Source organism: Argopecten irradians, chromosome 12, assembly GCF_041381155.1.
Source record: "Argopecten irradians isolate NY chromosome 12, Ai_NY, whole genome shotgun sequence".
Taxonomy (NCBI): Eukaryota; Metazoa; Mollusca; class Bivalvia; order Pectinida; family Pectinidae; genus Argopecten; species Argopecten irradians.
In genome coordinates this window covers 26,024,927-26,041,934 of record NC_091145.1, presented here as the reverse complement: position 1 = coordinate 26,041,934, position 17,008 = coordinate 26,024,927, and the positions used below count along the sequence as shown (strand labels likewise).

The 17,008-nt window shown below is 34.6% G+C and overlaps 2 protein-coding genes across 6 annotated transcripts in view; both read left to right on the top strand.

Moving 5' to 3' along the window:
• Positions 1–13,578, top strand: part of LOC138336649 (suppressor of tumorigenicity 7 protein homolog) — a 57,573-nt gene extending 43,995 nt beyond the window's left edge. For 4 of the 5 annotated variants that reach the window (XM_069286174.1, XM_069286178.1, XM_069286176.1 and 1 more), the window contains exons 11-15: positions 112–241; positions 1,173–1,323; positions 3,645–3,737; positions 4,121–4,260; positions 10,648–13,578. In XM_069286174.1, the coding sequence (XP_069142275.1) occupies positions 112–241; positions 1,173–1,323; positions 3,645–3,737; positions 4,121–4,260; positions 10,648–10,743 (610 nt within the window). In that variant the 3' untranslated portion in view covers positions 10,744–13,578. The remainder of the gene's footprint in view (positions 1–111; positions 242–1,172; positions 1,324–3,644; positions 3,738–4,120; positions 4,261–10,647) is intronic. The other variant, XM_069286175.1, reaches the window with a different exon arrangement.
• Positions 13,579–15,072: 1,494 nt separating this feature from the next.
• LOC138336637 (protein Wnt-2b-A-like) overlaps positions 15,073–17,008 on the top strand; it is a 42,465-nt gene continuing 40,529 nt past the window's right edge. Inside the window, exon 1 of the mRNA XM_069286161.1 lies at positions 15,073–15,638. Coding sequence (XP_069142262.1) covers positions 15,544–15,638 — 95 coding nt within the window. The 5' untranslated portion in view covers positions 15,073–15,543. The remainder of the gene's footprint in view (positions 15,639–17,008) is intronic.

Below are 17,008 nucleotides of genomic sequence, written 5' to 3'. Positions count from 1 at the left end.
CTATATAGTTCTATGTCTCTATAGGTAGCTTTATATATATATATTGCCTTGGGTTTTGGGGGAGTATGCATGCTGCATGTGCCTTTATGGACAATGGATAATGATCAGCAGGTTCACTGATGCTTCTGTCATTCACAGGTTTTCACCAGATATCGCGTCCAAACGAGGCCTCAGTACAGCTGAAATGACAGCGGTGGAGGCCATTCACAGAGCTGTAGAGTTTAACCCACATGTACCTAAGGTTGGTGTTCAAAGTTAAAACAGGGGCAGATAACTTTTATGTACCTAATTATTAGGTTGGTGTTCAAAGTTAAAACAGGGGCAGATAACTTTTATGTACCTAATTATAAGGTTGTTGTTCAAAGGTAAAATAGGGGCAGATAACTTTTATGTACCTTATTATAAGGTTGTTGTTCAAAGGTAAAATAGGGGCAGATAACTTTTATATACCTGATTATTAGGTTGGTGTTCAAAGTTAAAACAGGGGCAGATAACTTTTATGTACCAGAGGTTAAATTTAAAAACAGGTGCTGAAATGCTCTTATACTCAAGTTTAGTGTCAAAAGTTTAAACAAAAGTGGAAGGGGGGGAGGGCAAAATCACCCCTGTTTTAAGGTTATTGTCAAAAAATACAATACAAGGGCAGACAACCTTTATATAACCAAGTTTGATGTCATCAGGTGAATACAGGTGCTTAAAACCTTAATTTAATACCCAAAGTTGGTATCAAAATTAATAAAACTGGGGTAGACAGCTCTCCTATACTCAGGTCAGTGTAAAAGGAAAAATTACAGGCAGTAACTCTGTACCAAAGGTAAGTGTTGGAAATGACTTTGCAAGGGGTAAACAATACTTCATACCTAAGGAATAGAATAACTAGGTACACAACCCCCATATACCCAAAGTTGATGGCATAATAAAGATACAAGGGGAGACAATCTAGATTTACCCAACAATAATTAAAAAAACTCTATATATCCAATACTTGACTTTTTCATTTATTTACTTGTATTTGTTAGTTTTTGTGTGAGAAAAATGTTTAGATTTTAGATAACACGTATTAGCTGGTATAATCAATAAGTATAATAATAGGAGATTAACTTCATACCTTTTTGTGATTTTGTTTTTTTTATAGTTTTTCATGAAATATTTTTGCATTATTTTTTTTCCAGTATTTACTAGAGATGAAGAGCCTCATTTTACCACCAGAACACATCCTCAAGCGGGGAGACAGTGAAGCCATAGCCTATGCCTTTTTCCACCTCCAACACTGGAAACGAGTGGAGGGGGCGATAAACCTCTTACACTGTACATGGGAGGGCAGTAAGTGATCTCAATGTTACTATGTACCACTTACACTGTACATGGGAGGGCAGTAAGTGATCTCAATGTTACTATGTACCACTTACACTGTACATGGGAGGGCAGTAAGTGATCTCAATATTACTATGTACCACTTACACTGTACATGGGAGGGCAGTAAGTGATCTCAATGTTACTATGTACCACTTACACTGTACATGGGAGGGCAGTAAGTGATCTCAATGTTACTATGTACCACTTACACTGTACATGGGAGGGCAGTAAGTGATCTCAATGTTACTATGTACCACTTACACTGTACATGGGAGGGCAGTAAGTGATCTCAATATTACTATGTACCTCTTACACTGTACATGGGAGGGCAGTAAGTGATTTCAATATTACTATATACCACTTACACTGTACATGGGAGGGCAGTAAGTGATCTCAATATGATTATGTACCTCTTACACTGTACATGGGAGGGCAGTAAGTGATCTCAATATTACTATGTAATGTACGAAGTACTAGGGCAGTAATTACTAATGTACATGTACATGGAGGGCAGTAAGTGATCTCAATATTTACTATGTACCTCTTACACTGTACATGGGAGGGCAGTAAGTGATCTCAATATTACTATGTACCCTTACACTGACATGGAGCAGTAAGTGTATCTCAATATTACTATGTACCTCTTACACTGTACATGGGAGGGCAGTAAGTGATCTCAATATTACTATGTACCCTTACACTGTACATGGGAGTAGTGATCTATTTACTAGGAGGAGTAAGTGATCTCAATATTACTATGTACCTCTTACACTGTACATGGGAGGGCAGTAAGTGATCTCAATATTACTATGTACCTCTTACACTGTACATGGGAGGGCAGTAAGTGATCTCAATATTACTATGTACCTCTTACACTGTACATGGGAGGGCAGTAAGTGATCTCAATATTACTATGTACCTCTTACACTGTACATGGGAGGGCAGTAAGTGATCTCAATATTACTATGTACCTCTTACACTGTACATGGGAGGGCAGTAAGTGATCTCAATATTACTATGTACCTCTTACACTGTACATGGGAGGGCAGTAAGTGATCTCAATATTACTATGTACCTCTTACACTGTACATGGGAGGGCAGTAAGTGATCTCAATGTTACTATGTACCACTTACACTGTACATGGGAGGGCAGTAAGTGATCTCAATATTACTATGTACCTCTTACACTGTACATGGGAGGGCAGTAAGTGATCTCAATATTACTATGTACCTCTTACACTGTACATGGGAGGGCAGTAAGTGATCTCAATATTACTATGTACCTCTTACACTGTACATGGGAGGGCAGTAAGTGATCTCAATATTACTATGTACCTCTTACACTGTACATGGGAGGGCAGTAAGTGATCTCAATATTACTATGTACCACTTACACTGTACATGGGAGGGCAGTAAGTGATCTCAATATGATTATGTACCTCTTACACTGTACATGGGAGGGCAGTAAGTGATCTCAATATTACTATGTACCACTTACACTGTACATGGGAGGGCAGTAAGTGATCTCAATATTACTATGTACCTCTTACACTGTACATGGGAGGGCAGTAATATGACCTTACAATGGGATAATATCTCAATATGTACCACTTACACTGTACATGGGAGGGCAGTAAGTGATCTCAATATTACTATGTACCTCTTACACTGTACATGGGAGGGCAGTAAGTGATCTCAATATTACTATGTACCTCTTACACTGTACATGGGAGGGCAGTAAGTGATCTCAATATTACTATGTACCTCTTACACTGTACATGGGAGGGCAGTAAGTGATCTCAATACTACTATGTACCTCTTACACTGTACATGGGAGGGCAGTAAGTGATTTCAATATTACTATGTACACTCTACATGGGAGGGCAATAAGTGATCTCAATATTGATATGTACCCCACCAATGTAAAATATGGTGACGTGTGTTATTTTTATGGATATTATGATTTAGCTATATCGCCATGTAGAAAAAAAACATTCTGTAGAATAATGAGACACTGATTAACCAGATTTAGGAACATGAAACAGTTTTAGACTTTGCTTGGTCAATAAAAAATCATTAAAAACAAACAATAAAAAGTCATCAGTGAAGTCCAAATGTAAGATTGTTTTAGACTTAAGACTGTTGTATAGTCCTGGGTCTGGATGTTTTCCTGTAACTAGTTAACAAGATATTTTCAAAAAAAAGTATTATTGAATCAAAGTCCTTGTTCAGTTCAAAGAATATTGTTACAATGCCTTACCCAGTATGCTTTCTGATTCTGTTTGCAGCATTTAGGATGATCCCCTATCCCCTGGAGAAGGGCCATCTGTTTTATCCTTACCCCACATGTACAGAAAGTGCAGACAGAGAACTTCTGCCTCGTAAGTCTGTTTTCATATTAGTTTTTTCCAAATTATAATCCGAAAGGTGGTAATCATATTTTTATAGGTAATTTTTAAAGCAAAAGTGCACGAAGCATGTATTATAAAAACTTGTGGAAGAAATGCTCTTGACATATTGAGTTGCTCAAGAATTAACAACTATGTATATAGTAAACTATATTATAACTATGCCCCAAATAAGGGACATAACTCTGCCTAAGCTAATTAAATTTCAATGAGTTTTGGTCAATAATTGACAATTTGTTTTATATATATTATTTTCACAGTTATGACTTATAAAATTGTTAATGCTTTCTCAATAAAATATCGTATCCAAGTCAGGGAAACATTCATTCATAACATTGTTTTCTTTATCGTTTCAGCATACCATGAAGTGTCTGTATACCCAAAGAAGGAACTGCCCTTTTTCATACTCTTCACAGCTGGTCTCTGTTCATTTACTGCTCTTCTCGCTCTCCTAACACATCAGTACCCAGAACCCATGGGAGTCATCGCAAAAACAGTAAGTTATATAACACATCAGTAGTTGGAGCCCATGGGAGTCATCGTAAAAACAGTAGGTATTGTAACATAGTATCGTAACTGAAGCTGATTCAATAACAAGCTTATGGTGATTTTTACTCTGATAAGCTAAAGTTTGGTTTGTATAAGGGCACTGGCGTCAAGTAGGGTTCAATTCTAAAAAGGAGTTCTACTCAACATAAGAGGCCCATGGATCAGATGTCACTTATCAAGAGCCATTTATCACACCTATAAGTTACATGTATCTGGTATGGTAATGTCCTGTATTAATTGACCTATTGGTTGTGTAGAACTTTTCGTTGATTTTGTGTTTGCTTGGGAGACATGTAATAAAAGAATGATAAATGATGTTTTTTACCTCGTTATTATTGCTATTCCATCAGCTAACCACGGATATTTCTATCCATGAAGTATGATAAGCCCCAGATCACCAAAGGAAGTTGCCATGAATACTGGCTGGCGACATATTATCGTGAAAAAATAGCGATTTTTCTCGATTTTTTTCTAAACGTTGTATTTAAATTTAGATTTTTAGAGTTGTAAATAAGCTTTAGTCCACAACGCTTTAAATAAATAAGCTTTAAGTGAATTTATATGATATTTTACAATGAATACAGCCCTTTGAAAAAAGTCGGTCAAATAGGTTTTCGTGTCATTTTACTGAACATATTATCGTGATTTTTTTCAAAAAAATATTAAAAATAGTTACGTGTGATGGAATAAATTAAATTTGGTATCAACATAAAGATAAACATTTGAACTATTTTAAAAAAAATAATTGATGTAAAAACTGTGTTTCAAACGAGAGAAAACGTGTATTGTTTATAACATGTCAAATCGTTAGATTACGCTGACAGGGAAAATGATTACGCTGACAGGGGAAATGAAGAGGTCGCCATTTACCAATCTATTTCTGGCAAAATGACAAATATTTCTCACATGTCTGTATAAATTATTAGCATTCTGAATAAATATAAAAGATATTTGAATGATTTCTGATGGTGATTAATTCTTTAAACAATAAAATAGCAAATCAAATCGGCATTGTTTACTACCTTGTTTTTTGTCGTCTGGTCAAAAGCGCTTGAGTGACCCAGATAAGCGTTCTTTTCTAAGATTGAATTACCTCCCTTATAACATTAGTTTTTTGAACGCTGTTGTCTGTCATCAGAGGAAGCAGACGATATATAAATCGGGACTATTATCTTAGAATAAAGCCGATATCATGCATTCCCCTGGGCTTATGTTGTACTTGTGAGGTAAGATTTACTGAAATTTGGTATTTTTATGTTAAAAATTAAATTTTCTACTAAATTTGAAAATATTGTTGGTAATTTTAGTAGGTGTCATCTTTCTAAACACAAAACCGTTTTAAAATCGCATTCAGTGTAACCCGCCAATCAAAATCACGATAATATGTTCTTCACGATAATATGTCGCCAACCAGTAGGGTAAAGTGATCGTAAGTCGGACACCCTTTGTGTTCAGAACAGCAGTACGTCGAGATATGAAGACCACTATTAATCTAATGGGTACCGTCCGAGAGAGCACACTTTCTGCATCATATTTCCATTTCGATACTCTCGTTTTTTACCTTACAATACAATACAGAGCAAATAAAGTACCTAACCTGCAATTCGATCGAGAGTCGGACGCATTTGACTATGAGTCGGACAGTCCAGATTGCTTTGATATTACGTCGGACAATCGGATTAAGTTAACATTTTATACAATTCTGAATCAAAAATATTAGTCATTTATCATTAAATAAGAAATTTGTTGTTCATATTACTTTCGGTAATTGACATATCGCCAGTTGTCAAGCAAACTGCACATGACTAAAAATGCATTTTGTATTGTGTATGCTACAACATTACATTTGCTCCGACATTGAATAGATACACGTGCGTTTGCGGGCACGAGATGTGGCTATATACTTCACTTTAAAATGTTTCCACCTTACATACAGTGTATCTCTGGGAAATCAATAAATATAGCTTGTATAACAAATGAGCCTGACGAAATAGTTGTAGATATTTCATGGACTGAAAAACGAAAGAAACTGCGGTCAATTTTAATAAGGGAATGTATATTGATTTTGTTTCATACAATGCTTGAAATTGGGTTGTTATATGTTTTAACATAACATGTTTCTTGAAAGTATATTCAGGTATTTCTAAGATTCCAGGGAAAAATTATCAATGTTAGTAAAAGTTTAGAACATGACGAACTAAACCACGAAAGGGATCTGCAGTTCAAACGCGCTATGTATCGATGTTACGTGGTCAGACGTGGCGAGCACACTGGCCTTATCATTAAACAACTACATGTATTTGCCTAATCTGAGTTTGTGTTTTATCGTGGTTGCATAAGTTGAATAAGGAGAAATGCCTGTCGCTCTAAACCCATTCTGAAATACACTGTACATTTTTTGATGCTAGGAGACTTTGTCCTTTGCAAAGCACAAACATTTTCAGGAATTGACGATTGCCAATAGCAACTCCGGTGTTCCTAATAAACACATGCAGAACCTGCTCCAATTACTTTAAAAAGAATTGAAAACTATACAACCAAAAGTGCTGTGTCCAAATTCCAGGATGGCTGGATGGACAACATCCTTTTCCCGCGCTAATCATGAGTCATGGCCATCCCAAATTAAAGTTTCTGTGTCTACATTGTAGCTTGTGTTGCCGATATTTTAGATAAATGATTCAGAGAATGAGTTTTGATATATATACCATTGATATGTCAGAGAAAATTGTCTATTTGATGGACAAGTAAAAGTATTCGTGTATTGCGTACTCGATATCACTTCTTTGCTTTACAAAGTACATTATATAACTGTACAATCAACAGGATGGCACCAATAAAATATGAGAAATCTTGTTGTATATATATATTTAAAATTTATTCATTGGCTACACACGTTTTTCTACTAAAATGTGCGCTGCCATACATCCTGATTAAAAATTAAAGAAGAATACCAATGGTGACCTGAAAGGAAACTTAAAAGACTGATTAGAAAATAAAAAATAGATAAGAAATATTTATAAAAAAAATAAGGGATGAAAGTTTCAAACTTATATGATGAAAAAAGGGTAATTACAGCACCTCTTTATGTCTATATATCACATATATTCACTGGTATAATGTTAAAATTCACTGTCCGACTTATGATCGTTTTGGACATTTTTGGTGTCCGACTCAAGATCAAATCACGTTTGCGACTTTGAACCAAATTATCAGATAAAATGCTGTGTCTATCGGCAAATTGAAGATAATTCTGCATTTGTTTTACACAAATCTTACAGCTAAACTTCAGCTTTAAGTTGCATGCCGTAATAATCAAAAGAAATGACTTCTCATATCAGTTTGAAATCACAAAACTTTACCCGCTCTCACAGTGAAATGTACCGCTTTTGCTACTATTCGCGATCGGACTTGGCAAAATATGTAAACGAGAAAAGTTATCAACGGGAGACAACTCTAGAAAGTCAATACTTCATTTAGCATGTAGACAGCGTTTTTTTGTAACGTGGTAACCGGAATAAGGGCGGTAAGACGTGTTAAAAATGTCCGACTCTAGATCGTGTCCGACTTAAGATCACTCTACCCTAATTCATGTAATAAAGTATAAGATCAAAGTACCCACAAACAATTCATGTAATAAAGTACGTATAAGATCAAAGTACCCACAAATAATTCATGTTATTATCCCCCGCGAAACGCGTTTGCGGGGATATTGATTTGGGCTCTGTCCGTCCGTCCGTCCGTCCGTCCGTCCGTCGTCCGAGTATCGTTTCCGGGCTATAACTCCTAAACCGTTCAACTTGGCTACACGAAACTTTCTGTACATGTTAGGCTAGTGCTCTAGTTGTGCCTTTTGCTAATGGGAACCTTTCATTTTCGATACTTTTTCTGTTACCATGGAAACTTATTCAAAAATACCATATTATTAAAGTTTCCTTTCTATTCCGGGCTATAACTCGAAAACCGTTCAACTTGGCTACACGAAACTTTCTGTACATGTTAGGCTAGTGCTCTAGTTGTGCCTTTTTCTAATGGGAACCTTCCATTTTCAATACTTTTTCTGTTACCATGGAAACTTATTAAAAAATACCATATTATTAAAGTTTCCTTTCTATTCCGGGCTATAACTCGAAAACCGTTCAACTTTGCTACACGAAACTTTCTGTACATGTTAGGCTAGTGCTCTAGTTGTGCCTTTTGCTAATGGGAACCTTTCATTTTCGATACTTTTTCTGTTACCATGGAAACTTATTCAAAAATACCATATTATTAAAGTTTCCTTTCTATTCCGGGCTATAACTCGAAAACCGTTCAATTTGGCTACACGAAACTTTCTGTACATGTTAGGCTAGTGCTCTAGTTGTGCCTTTTTCTAATGGGAACCTTCCATTTTCAATACTTTTTCTGTTACCATGGAAATTTATTAAAAAATACAACTGGGCGCGGGGGATAATGCCAAGCTTTGCGGCTCCTTGTTATACCTTTGCTTCCTTTTTACTATATAAAGAGAACAAAATATAAATGCTATTCAAATCCAATCGTAATCATGTAATAAAGTATAAGATCAAAGTACCCACAAATTATTCATGTTATATAATATAAGATCAAAGTACCCACAATTAATTCATGTATATAGATAAGATCAAAGTACCCACAAATAATTCATGTTATATATAATATAAGATCAAAGTACCCACAAATAATTCATGTTATATAGAATAAGATCAAAGTACCCACAAATAATTCATGTTATATAGAATAAGATCAAAGTACCCACAAATAATTCATGTTATATAGAATAAGATCAAAGTACCCACAAATTATTCATGTTATATAGTATAAGATCAAAGTACCCACAAATAATTCATGTTATATAGTATAAGATCAAAGTACCCACAAATAAATATTCATGTTATATAGTATAAGATCAAAGTACCCACAAATTATTCATGTTATATAGAATAAGATCAAAGTACCCACAAATTATTCATGTTATATAGATAAGATCAAAGTACCCACAATATCAATAAATAAGATCAAAGTACCCACAAATAATTCATGTTATATAGAATAAGATCAAAGTACCCACAAATTATTCATGTTATATAAATAAGATCAAAGTACCCACAAATATTCATGTTATATGATAAGACAAGTACCCACAAATATTCAGTTATATAATAAGATCAAAGTACCCACAAATAATTCATGTTATATAAGTATAAGATCAAAGTACCCACAAATAATTCATGTTATATAGTATAAGATCAAAGTACCCACAAATAATTCATGTTATATAGTATAAGATCAAAGTACCCACAAATAATTCATGTTATATAGTATAAGATCAAAGTACCCACAAATAATTCATGTTATATAGTATAAGATCAAAGTACCCACAAATAATTCATGTTATATAGTATAAGATCAAAGTACCCACAAATAATTCATGTTATATATAGAATAAGATCAAAGTACCCACAAATAATTCATGTTATATAGTATAAGATCAAAGTACCCACAAATAATTCATGTTATATAGTATAAGATCAAAGTACCCACAAATAATTCATGTTATATAGTATAAGATCAAAGTACCCACAAATAATTCATGTTATATAGTATAAGATCAAAGTACCCACAAATAATTCATGTTATATAGTATAAGATCAAAGTACCCACAAATATTCATGTTATAGTAAAGATCAAAGTACCCACAAATAATTCATGTTATATATAGAATAAGATCAAAGTACCCACAAATAATTCATGTTATATATAGTATAAGATCAAAGTACCCACAAATAATTCATGTTATATAGTATAAGATCAAAGTACCCACAAATAATTCATGTAATATAGTATAAGATCAAAGTACTCACAAATAATTCATGTTATATAGTATAAGATCAAAGTACCCACAAATAATTCATGTTATATAGTACAAGACCACAAGAAGGCAGTAAAATGACATTGTCACATAAGATTAAGTGTATTTTGAATATTGTGCACTATATGGCCACTTTTTGTAAAAGGTGCCTGAATTCGTTGTAAATAATGTCAATTATTCTGTTATACAATGCAGATTACCATACTCGAACTTTCTTCACTGAAATTTGTATATTTAAATGACTTTTTTCCTGAAATGGGAAAATATTGACACAAAACTGGGAAAATACAGCAAAATTTCTCCAAGAGAAAGCGCCTTTATTTGGCCTGAAATGCAATCAAAAAGTTTAGTCCAAAAGATCAAATGTTACGAAATATGATTGATTGAAATATACAATTGCTATGTTTGGTATTGATGTTTGCCCTAAGTTGTCCTGTTCTGTTTCAGGTGCTGAACTGGCTGTACATGCCCATCAGCTATATTCTGGAAAAACTTGAGGCCATCCTTCCTTCCAATCTTTTACACCAACTGTCTCGTATATGACTAGGCCGAGTGTCAAGGTCAAATTGACCAGTCAGCAAGATTACACTGTCTAGTGATGCGACTAGTGTGTCTGAAATCGACTAGGAAGTTTTGACTAAACTTTGACATACAAAATATTCATTTTTCTGGTCAGCAGTGAAAATGATTGACTCAGTTTTAATACACCAAATATGTTCAATGTCTACAAACCGTGAAAAGGATCAGAAACCAAGGCATAAATCTCTGACAGTATTAAATAGTATTCATCTACATATAACTGTGTGAAAGACTGGACATTGTAGAATTGTAATAGATGAAGGGAAGTAACTCTTATTGATGAAATCTGCAAAATAATAGGTAACTCGTCTATAAATTATATAGTTATTATATTGGTGTCTTATACAAAGATGGCAAAGTTTCAAGAATTTTTTTTATAAGTTGAAATTGAGAAATTGTTAACCTATGAAAATAGCCAGTGGCACAATATAACAATTTTAACAGGAGCTAGGATCTGATCCTTATTCAGCTGGAAACTTCTTTCACATACATATCATCATACACTATCATGCAAATGCTTGGGTAATTTTTACATTTCATAGCTGTCTTACACCTTAAACTTTCAGGGTACTGTTTATTTTCTTTGGTATATGTGTTACAGGGTACTGAATAAGACAATTCATCTTAATTTTATCAATTGTTAGTTGGTATTTAATTATATCAAAGGGGTTATAATTTAAAATCTACTTGTAAATATTTTGTTACCAAAGGTACAGTTGATAAGTTGTCGTCTAAAAGTTTTGCTGGACATATCAAACTTAGACAACACTGTCATAGGTTACAGATTTGAGGAAGGAGTCTTTTCCTATTAAAAAAAATTCCAGTGCCAGAAAGCATGTCAATAATTCCTCAAAGTGGAAGGCTGGCCACCTCTTAACAATACATTGATAATTAATAACTTTATAATTTGATGTTTGAAAACATGGGGGCTAAGCCTGGCTGTATCTACCTAGCTTTCAGAGACAATTTTTTATGTACTTATGGTATAAGTTACAGCCCCTTCCCTCCCTTTGTCTATGCTAATAGGTGTAAGTGTAGTTTATAAGGCTTACCTCCCTTTGTCTATGTTAATTAATATGGTAGTGAAGATTTTCTCAAGTTGTTATGATAAGTATGAAGGTCAGCTACTCTTGCACTGTGTTGATAACAGGTGTAGAGTGTTTGGCTAGTGATCTGTATCCGCATTCCCCCCACAATAACCTGTCATCAGCTCATCATCTTCCTTCGACCCTGAAGATCTAATCCAATATTTGATCCCCCACAACTTTACGATGTGTCCTAGGATATCGCCACACACCGTGATTGGTACAGTATTGACCTATTACGAGCTGACTGATACCCCAGAAATGTCGGACCTGATAATTCTTATAGCTCAAGTATCAACTCTCGGGAGACGAGGTAATTAAACGGTAGTGCATTACTCTCTAGGGGCAGATAACTCTATGCCAAACACCACACCTGGTCTCCGGAGGACTTTGTGAGAGAGCAAGGATGACTATAGAGCATGTTTGTGTGATAGAATACGGGACTCGTGCCAAATTCCTGGTTTAGGTACAAAAAAAGGTGTGGGAAGGATGCTTGACAATAATGTTTCTATAAAGTGCCCGATACGTCAACCTTACCAATAATATTGGTATTGAAAACCTAAATCACCAATAAAAGATTTCAGTCATGATTTCATTATCTAAATATCGTGGATGAACACTTTAATGATGAGATTGATAAAGCTTTGTCCCTCATCAGACCTCTATAAGCTAGATATTAACAAGGATTGGAATTCAGATTTGATAATTAACTAATAAATCAACAAATATGTTTTAGGACTTACAATGTAGATATTGTACATATTTACAATGTAGATAATGTACATGTCAAAAGTAATATTCACTTTGTTATGATGTTTTTGTTGGAAAGTATGCAAGAAACATGGATTAAAAGTTGTGTAGACATGTAAGGTGAATAGCTTGATCTGTTTACCTTAATTAGTGTCAGCGTACCTGTAAATTTACCTGGCCAGGACGTATAACCTGTGGGCAGATTAGTGGCGAGACAGGAATTCTATTTTTGTTTATGTCCAGGCTGATTGGTATATAGTGAGAGGGAGTGTTGTAATTGTTGTAAGATCATGGATTAAGGGTGAAACTTTCTTAATTGAAAATTTGCGGACTACCTATCAGCTGAATGTTGTCAGTCTAGTCTCTACCTACTGGATATAGATCTCACCTGTTGATGAACAGTTAACATTTTCACATCTAGTGTATTATTCCAACATTTATTTTTCTATTTAAGACATCAATAACATCATATAGATCAGGATAACTCAAAAGAATGTACAACTTACTACAAAGTACTAGAGATGCATGTATTTGTTCATTTCTACAAGCATTAACAAACCATATCACAGGGACTTGGCACAAATTTCTAACCAACAGTCAGTATATACACATGTATATGTTATAGTATTTGTTGGCTGGAAATTCATGTCAAGTCCCTATGAACCATACAGTATTGAATAAATCCTTAAGTACGGGTAGCTAAGGTTTTGTTTGTTTTTCATGATTCTACAAATATAGAAAAATCAGTATATTATATCTGTACAACAAAATACAGTGATATTGTATTACTAAACTCTATAATATTTTGGATACTTGCCTTGTTTTCTGATACCTGCCACGGTTGATATATTTGTTAAATGAGCCATGACATTGCGTGAGATTATCGTCTCTGCGTGTTGTATTCTTCAACACTGAAAGGGTACAGCACATTTGTGCTTCAGTAAAATATCGTAAGAAACATGAATGATTTGTTTGTCATTATTATACCACCATCATCAAATGGAGATAGTTCTATAATATGGGCAAGAGTTCCACTGTTACAAAGAGTCACAACATGAATATACTGCAGTCTCCCAAAACATGCATTGACAGTAGGTCATCCTTGAATGACTCTGGCTGTTATAGGACATTAATCAAACAACCAACCTACTGAAGGTCAAAGGTTGAGATCAATATAACTAGAAAATCATTTTTGAATACTGATTGAACTCGGTAAACGCCCTTATTCCTATAAACGCCCCCATTCCTATAAACGCCATCATTCCTATAAGCGCCCCTCCCCCTTTTGAAGGCTTCAATTTCACTTACCGTATTCGACCCAATAAGCGCCCAGGGCGTTTAAAAATGAAAAGGTGCCAATAAGACGAAGTTATTGCAAACCTTTACAATTTTGTATAGTTTTTGTCTTTATTTATGCCTGGGCAATTGAAATCAATGCTTCAAAATGGGGGAAGGGCGCTTATAGAGACACGGGCGCTTATTGGGTCGAATACGGTACTTCAAATTAAATGCAGACTGAAAATATGAAAACTGGTTATTTCGTCACTAATTTCTTTTGCAAATTGATATATATGGCTTACTTTGTAGAATAATTTTATGACTTTGATGTTTCTATTAAGCGCCCTATTATTTGCCTCAATTTTCAGTGTGCTTATTGAGTTGAATATGGTAAGAGGTACAGATTCCAATTGCCAGTAAGAAAAGAGAGGATGGTTTTCAGTCCTAACTTCAAGGTCTCTGAATAAAAATTTATATCCAATTTGTTTCTATAACACATCCAGGTTGCTGTAATACATTGTACTTCCTTGCATGCTCCTCACAAATTTGGAGAGACAGGGTTATCTTAAGATCTACAGTGAATTTTACTATAAAATGTCAAGTGTGCTGATGCACTCAATTGCAAAAACAGATATGTTTGATACAATTTTGTTTAGCCGCAGCAAAAACAGTAATATAACTATGAACAGAAATGTTATAATTTCCGAAACATTATGGTCAGACTTGCCGTTTTAAGGGCAAATTTTATTGAAATTATGTTATTTTTTAAAACATCTTTACCTACATATGTAGCTTACTCATTTTTTCGAGAATTCACTAAAAGTAATCTACCTTCATCTACATATGTAATTTGTGGAAAACAACATATTATATTTTTTTCGACAGGAATATATATTGAAGATATCTTTTTTGTTTCGCAACTCAAGAAACATATATACATTCTTTTAAACACAACATAAAAAGATAAATCTGAACCATCAATTTAATCTGTATTTTCAAGCTGCACATGCTTATTTCCTGGCAATGTTTTCCTGGTGTACTGTTCGACAGCCTGTATGAAATATTATATTTATGAAAAATCGTAAGGTGCAGATTTGTCTGTGAGTAAATTAAGTCCGCCATACGCGGTCTGTCTTGAGTTAATTTAGTACACGGGTCTGTAATATGTTTGTATATCATTGGATTCGTCATCTTTATAAGAGAAAGCATGACTGGGGCAGCATTAGTCTTTACAGTTCATACCAATTTAATCAGTCATGCCATCATAAAAGAAAGCCATCATGCTAGTGAAAGTTATTTCTAATAGTGAATACGGAGACTTTATCTGTGGTCCGGATATTTGGATGTTCTAATTGTGAACACGTAGGTCGTAACTGTTATCCGTATAGTGTAATATTGAACAGAGTTCCGATACTTTAAGAGATTTACTTTTGATCCAAACACTCCAAAAACTGATACTCTTTAAGTAGATAAACACTGTAGACTCGGAAACTGTACGCAAATAAGAAAGCTATTCCTGTAATCCGGATTGTTCTCTTTGTGAACAAGAGCCGTTCTTCCGAACCGGATTCTCTAACAGTGAACGACCTAGGAATCTGTGATTCGGGAGATCTAATTGTGAACAAGGAATCAGGACCTGTGATCCGGATACATGTATGGAATGGTATCGCTTCACATTGGAGTGGAAACTTGTGTTTTCCTTCTGATATCCGTTATCGGACTCATACGGGGATTGGAAGACATCTGGTATGTACGCTGTATATCTCTGATGTAGTAACATATTATGATGTTATGGTCAGATACCAAAACAAATTACTCCATTGTAAGCTAGTGTATATTCCAATGAAATGTGGCCCTCTTCTTTCCTTACAACCACCCAAATGTCATTAAGGTAAGCATAATTGTTCAGGGATATTTTCCTAGACTCTCCCTTTATCGTCATTATACCAGCAGTTATTTTTTGTTTTAGTTCTACCTATGCCATTTAGTGTGCTGTTTTCCTATCCGAACGTCTGTTCTTGTAGAATCGTGTCGATGAATCGCCGAACACAAAGAATTGTGAACAATCATATAAATCACCGAACACAAAGAATTGTGAACAATCATATAAATCACCGAACACAAAGAATTGTGAACAATCATATAAATCCTTGACCAAACCATATCGTTTCAATTGATTTAGGGACGTAATGATGAAGGCAAACCCACAATCAATTTTCTAATTTCATTCTTTGCGCAAAATATTTAGTGACAAGGAGTAAAATATCAATGAAAGCAAATTCGCCATCAATGATCTGATTTCATTGTATTTGGTCTTTGCACAGGCTTTTGATTTTATAGTTTTGCGGACACCTTATCATATTATAAGACTCTTTCATATGTGGATGTGAAGGATAGAGATATTCTACCCGAGGGTCACAAAATGTAGTAAAACCCGAGGCTTGCCGACCCTTTATATCCACGTATGAAAGAGTATTTTTCTCTCATACCTCGACGTTTTATTGCAGTTTTAATCCAGTTGTTTGTATCTTTTAAAGTAAATTCAGCCTAGACATTACGCACACATGCTCAAAAATTGAAACGCGCTCAGGAAAGAACTATTCTTACAAAAATAGACGAAAAACACCGTGGTTGGAAAAGGACATGCAAAATTTAAAAGAAAGTTATTGCGTGCGAACGCAATATTTTTGCGTGTGAATGTAATAATTTTGTGTGTGAATCATGCAACTGATTATAATTATTCTGCGTGATCGCAATACTATAACAAAAGTATTGCTTTCGCACGCAATAACTTTTCATTTTCAAGATAGACTGCTTTTCTATTTGGTTATCGAAAAGAATCCAGATGTGTCAAATGCATTAAAACAAGGGAACTACCAAACAAACTATAGCTTTGTACTGATACGCTTCAAAAGTGATGGGAAAAGAAAACCATGCATTCCGGAAGAGTGAACGAAATTGCTTCATTGATTACACCCCCATACAAATCTAAGTCAAGTCCAGGCCGGTTGATGATCTGACATGAGAATTGGGAAGGAATGATGTAAACAGAATTAGCGCTTATCAAATATGACTTCGTATTACAGAATATGTTTTGTGTACGATTATGGTTAATG